We start from the raw sequence: 5,666 nt of genomic DNA on the forward strand, positions 1-5,666 counted from the left end.
GCACTACAGGTGCATGGACAGAGCCTGGAAATAAAAGTCACAGTAACAGATGACAATATTTTCTGGACATTGGGCCAAGTTCTTTATATGCATTTACTCCTTTACTCTTCCAACTCTCGTGAGAGAGATACATTTTCATGGAGAAGCTCTTAACTTATCTAAGATGACCTTGCTAGCAAGTGGCAGAGCCAGGTTTGAACCCAAGCAATGACTCTCCAGTCTGGGTTTGAGGAGAGCCACCCCTGGTGGCTTTGACTATAGAAATGCATTCACCTCTACCTCAGCTACCACCCCTCCCACCCCAGTTTTGGTTTCTTCCACCAGTTTCCCTTTCTAAATGTCTGCCAGCTTTACTGGGAAGGGGCAAATCAGGATTTGAACGCGGCCATGTCTGTCTACAAATTCCACACTTTCCCACAATGACTTCAGCCAGAGCCACATTAAGTTGTTCTACCTCCTACTCCTTTGTGACATTTGCCAATCAGCCACTGTGCCAGTTAGGGATGTAACAGTGAGTCAGGATGAGGCAGTCACACCCTGTGGACCTGGTAGAGGGGATGTCCAGGCCACAAAAGAGACCTACTTGTCAGCAGCCAAAAGTCTCTCATTGCTAACTCAAGCAGGAATCATCTGTCTGAACCAGAGCTTTCTTTTTTGCAGCCTAGGGAAATTAGAGTGGCTGACTCTGTGTAACTGCCCTGAAAAGCTTCCAGATGCTTCCCTGAGAAGTACTGAAGAGAGTCCATCCCATCTTCTGGCTGACATTCTTGTGTATCGCAATCTAATGGCTGGTCATGTTGTCCTTAGGGTATGTCAGCTCAGCCTGGACCACTGGGGCTTCCAGAAATCTAAATAAACAACTTTTTTAAAAGCCCTTAAAAACTCAGCAAACCAAGCTCCTCCCTCTGTCCCATCTTGATCAGCATCTCTTCATTTTGGGGTTTCCTCCTTTGCCATTCCCTTGATGCCTGGCATGGACCTGGCACATGGGACAGAGTAAAATATCATGGTTGCAAGTGGGTTCAAAGCCTGCTAAGTGCTGAAACTTTGCTTTCCTAAGCCTCGAAGCTCCCCAGCCCCACCACCTCAAGTCCTCACCTCTCATCTTCCAGCTAGTTCATTGGCCCAGGTCATAATAGCAGCTACTCATTTTGCACTTTTACTGTATGTCAGTCTCCATGCTGAGTGCTTACACACATTGTCTCATTTCATCTTCATACCCCCATTGTGAGGAATAGGTTTCACAGATTGACTAGGGTCATACTGTTAGAACGTAGTTGAGCCGAGATTGAAACCTGGGTCTTTCTGAATTCTCTTCTATACTTGGAATGACCATGGAAGTGGCTTCCCCTGCCATACTCGTGTGGTCCAGGCTAACAGCACAGTTAAAAGCAAGGTCCTGTGAGCTGGACATCATGGGATTCAAGTGCTGCCTACCGAGCTTGTACAGCCATGGGCAAGTTGATCAAACACATAGCTCCTCATAATGGGGATGGTGGTCGTAAGACCTACCTCTAAGGCTGTCATGAAGACTAAATGAGCTAATACATGCAGCACACTGTGCCCAGACCTGCCTGACACATAGTGAGCACACATCCCTGTTTGTCCTCTCAGAGTGCCCTCTCAGGGTTTGCTACAGGAGCTTCTCCACCTCCCTCATGTGGGCCAAACTCAGCTATTAGCTCCTGTGTATGGATTTCCCAGCTGCTGGCTCGGTGAGAGCCCGTGAGCAACTAACAGCAGTGGCTCAGGGCACGTTGGTCCACTTGAGTCCCAGTGTTCTGTTCCGAGCAAGCCATGCTCAAGGTCCCTTCGGTGAGACTCAGATATGTCACAGTACAGGGTGTCTGACACCCAGCACAGTGCCTTGAGCCCAGCAGGCACCTGGAACATTTGAAAGAAGCTAGGGAGCACTGGGCTATGCTGCTGTCCTTCAGCAGCACAGAGGTGTCTTGGGTACCTGCCTGGTTTCCCAGGGCACTGTGCCCCAGGCAAGACTAGGGGGGGTTCAGAACTGTTTTGGTGCCTGAAATGGCACAGGAGACTAATGCCGGAGATTTGAGCCTGCCCTTACAGAGTTAGCAGGAACCAAGGACTTGGGTATGAATAACCACGATCCTGAGGGTGACAGCTAATGCCCTGTATAGACTCTGAACATTGAAGGAGGACATTTGACATGGCCAGCCATTTGAAAAATTTTTTAAAAACAGCAAGTAGTTAACACAGCAGATGTTTATCCTGAGTCTCGCACTACCCCTGGCCCTCTGGGGCAAATTCATTGCCCCCATTCCTCTTCGTGGCTAAGTGCAGGCCTCCAGAAATCCTTCTCGACCAATCCCAGCTGAATCAGATAGTCTTGCTAAGTGGAATGCCCATTGCAGAGCACTTTGCTCATCTCAGCTCTTAACAGAGGTTGGCTGTTGAACACACTATTTTGAGATTTAAAAAATCTGAAGGATTAATAGTTTATTTTGGGGAACGGAAAAAAAGAAAAAATAGTTTGTTTTTATGCTGAGTTTAAAATGACCTATATATACCCTACCGACTCCTGAGGACTGTGGATCCTAAGAGAGCAGGTGACTATCCCGCTAGCCCCCGACGGGCTCGAGTCAGGAAAAGAGGCTAGTGGCTTTACAGGGAAAATAAGCAGGGAAAATAAGGGTACGTGTCCTTGTTGGAGCAGGAACCTTGAATGGTTTCCTTGCCTCACACAGGCCTGATCGAGTCCCTCAACCAGAAACCACAGTCTGCTGGTGACCAGCCCCAAACTACAGACACGACACATGCAACCCATAGGAAAGCAGGTGGGTCCAACGCCCCCTCGGCCAACGGCGAAGCTGGAGGAGGAGAGAGCACCAAAGGCTACACTGCAGAACAAGTAGCAGCCGTGAAAAGGTAGAGGGCTGGGCCCAGCGGGCAGGGGTCGGGGCCTGGTCGGGGCAGTGGTGGGAAGTTCTCAAGTCTGGAGACAGCTTCCTGTGGCACATCACTGCTACCTATGGTCTGGACGGGCCCTGGGAGGGTCTCGAAGATGGAGAAGAAGGTCCAGTGGTCAGCTCATCAGGCCCTGGAATATAATGTGAGAATCAGGGCTCCACTTTCTCCTCCCACTGAGACGGACCACAGCAGAGGCTGGAAACGCTGACACCGCTGGCTTCCTCTGCTGCTGGCCGCGCAGGCCTGGCCTCTTTACACAGCTCTGTTTGTCAGACAGAAATGAAGCCTGGTCTGCCCCACCAGATTTTCCCCCAACCCACACCCTCAACAAAGACCCTTTCAGACCAGAGCCTGTGTAGGGTAAAGCGGAGACAAGAGACAGTTCTCCCTCCACGGCTTGGGCTCAATACTGGCTGAGATGGTCCAGCCAAGACTTCTCAGGAGTAGAGATCCCAGGTCTCATTTTCCCCATACTTCCCCCCAAACTATCCTCGGGATCCCTCCACTGTCATTCCCTCATGGTCTTGGCTGCTAGTGAAGACATTAGTAAGCTTCAGGACTGGGGTTCAGCCTGCATGTGACCTAGCATGACTGTAGTTTGCCATAAATGCACATGACAAGTTTACATTTTTCTGACAAGACAGGGTTTTGACCAGGTAAGTCTATCAGCTGTAAACAGTAGAAACTGATTGAGGGGAGATGGGAAAGCTTGGAAAAGGCCAAGAATCAGGGTCTCCAGGGACCTCAGAAATAAGAATTGATGCAAGAGAAGCAAGGTCTCTTCAGGGTCCTCAGATATGGTGAACAGATGCCTGTCATGGCCTTAATGTTGCCCACTCAAGACTCAGATTGTCAGGAGAAGAGACAGCTGGCCGAGCTTGGGCCACACCTGCCCTTGGGCAGAGACCCCTGACTGATAGTCTTTCTGAGGTTGCCTGCAGTGAGGATGCCATTGGCAAAGGGCAGTGGTTCCTGGCCTGGCAAACAGAGCAGCTGCCCCCTCTTCAGTCCTAAATGTATTCTTGGTGTTTCCACTGGGCCCTGCTCAGATCCCCATCCCAGTTGGAGCTTCCTGATGCTCCCTTGTTCTCTAGGTCTGACAGCTTGTTCCCCTAAGCCCACTCAGAGCTGTGTGCCCATGCCACTTATTCCTCACCCACCTCAGTGCCACGGGCCCATGTAGAGCTCCCCGACACGCTCTTCTCCCCCCTCAGGGTCAAGCAGTGTAAAGATTACTACGAGATCCTGGGGGTGAGCAGAGGGGCCTCAGATGAGGACCTGAAGAAAGCCTACCGCAAGCTGGCCCTCAAATTCCACCCAGACAAGAACCATGCACCTGGCGCCACTGAAGCTTTCAAAGGTAAGCCAGCCCTGGTTTTCTGACGTTTTGGTGTTTATATCTCCTGTCCTTAGGGGTGAATCAGAGGCTTTTCCAGGAAGTGGTCTTGGATCTAAGTCCTACAGACTCAGGAGCTGCTTCCTAAGAAGGTCCTAGTAGCCACCCCTAGCCACACAGATCTGTCAGAGCTAAGATAGCGCCACCTCTGCCCGGGGATTACAGGAGGAGAACTGAAGCAAAGGAGGACCCATGGCCTCTCCAAAGTTGCACAGTGATTGAGGAGAAGAAGCAGTTCTCCTGACTCACCTGTATGCACTTCTCCATCTTGGGATCTTGATAACAATTTTCCTTGTGCTGAGAAATTGAGCAGCCCCATGTCAGGGGCCTCTGGCCTGGTGACCTCCTCAGCACCATAGCCAACCTGCCCCTAAACCCCATTACACATACACTCTCTTTTTCTGTCGTACTCCATACATACCCTAGGGCCTACAGCAGGGGTCAACACAGTCTCTCTAGCCTCAAGGCCTATTGGTTCTGGGATGAGTGTTTTGTTCTGGCTAAAATCATCAGCTACCCTTTAACCGTTTGTATTTTCATTGAGTCTGTCAGGCACACAAGTACACACTCTGTGTCAGCACTGTTACTGGGCATTGGCAATTCCACATCTCCCCAGATATTTCTTTTTTCATGCTTGCCTTGTCCTCCTCATCTTAGGCTCACCTCCTTCTTGGATATAGTATAGTGACTAGCCGTTCCTGGCCCAGGCAGGGTGCCGCACAATACTGGAGCTGTGGCCATATCCGGGTGGGGAGCCAGTGGCAGAGCAGACCCCCGAGACCTAGTGTGCTGTCTCTGGGGGCCCACCCCAGGTATTCCATTCCAGACTGCTTGGGGTTGGTCCTGCATAGGACGGTCTGCAGGCATCATCCCCTGCTGCCTGTCAGCCAGCCCCAGGAGGACAAGGAGAATCGGAGTAGGGAGGCAAGGTAGCTGTGGTTAATGTTTCTCTGGCCTGAACTCTGCCTGCAGCCTGCCCTGACAGTCAGTGAGAGGCCAGATCTGACCTTGGAGCCTTATCAGAATGGGAGGAGGAGGGGCATTCTCCTTATTCTCAGGGGTTGCAGGTTGCAGATGCAGCTCTGACACACTCCTGTGAGAGAGTGGGCTGCTTGAGAGGGAGCAGGAGACCCAGGAGGGCCTGAGCTGGGGTCCTTTGGGGCACAGGCTTCCCACCTGGGGAGCTCTCCTGGGGAGGCCCCAGGACCAGGCAGAGGAACAGCAGCTGAGACCTGGACCTCGGGGAAGACAGGGCCCCTCGGCCAGGCCACACTACCAGCGGCGGAGGAGCCTGGACTGGAACCGGGGCTTTGGCCTCTCCTGGAAATTCCTG

At 51.6% G+C, this 5,666-nt stretch overlaps 1 protein-coding gene across 1 annotated transcript in view; it reads left to right on the forward strand.

Annotated features, from left to right (window-relative positions):
• DNAJB12 (DnaJ heat shock protein family (Hsp40) member B12) overlaps positions 1-5,666 on the forward strand; it is a 16,408-nt gene that overhangs the window by 4,470 nt on the left and 6,272 nt on the right. The window contains 2 exon segments of the mRNA XM_006915533.2: positions 2,715-2,895; positions 4,152-4,297. Coding sequence (XP_006915595.1) covers positions 2,715-2,895; positions 4,152-4,297 — 327 coding nt within the window.

This window comes from Pteropus alecto, unplaced genomic scaffold (genome assembly GCF_000325575.1).
Source record: "Pteropus alecto unplaced genomic scaffold, ASM32557v1 scaffold155, whole genome shotgun sequence".
Lineage (NCBI taxonomy): Eukaryota > Metazoa > Chordata > Mammalia > Chiroptera > Pteropodidae > Pteropus > Pteropus alecto.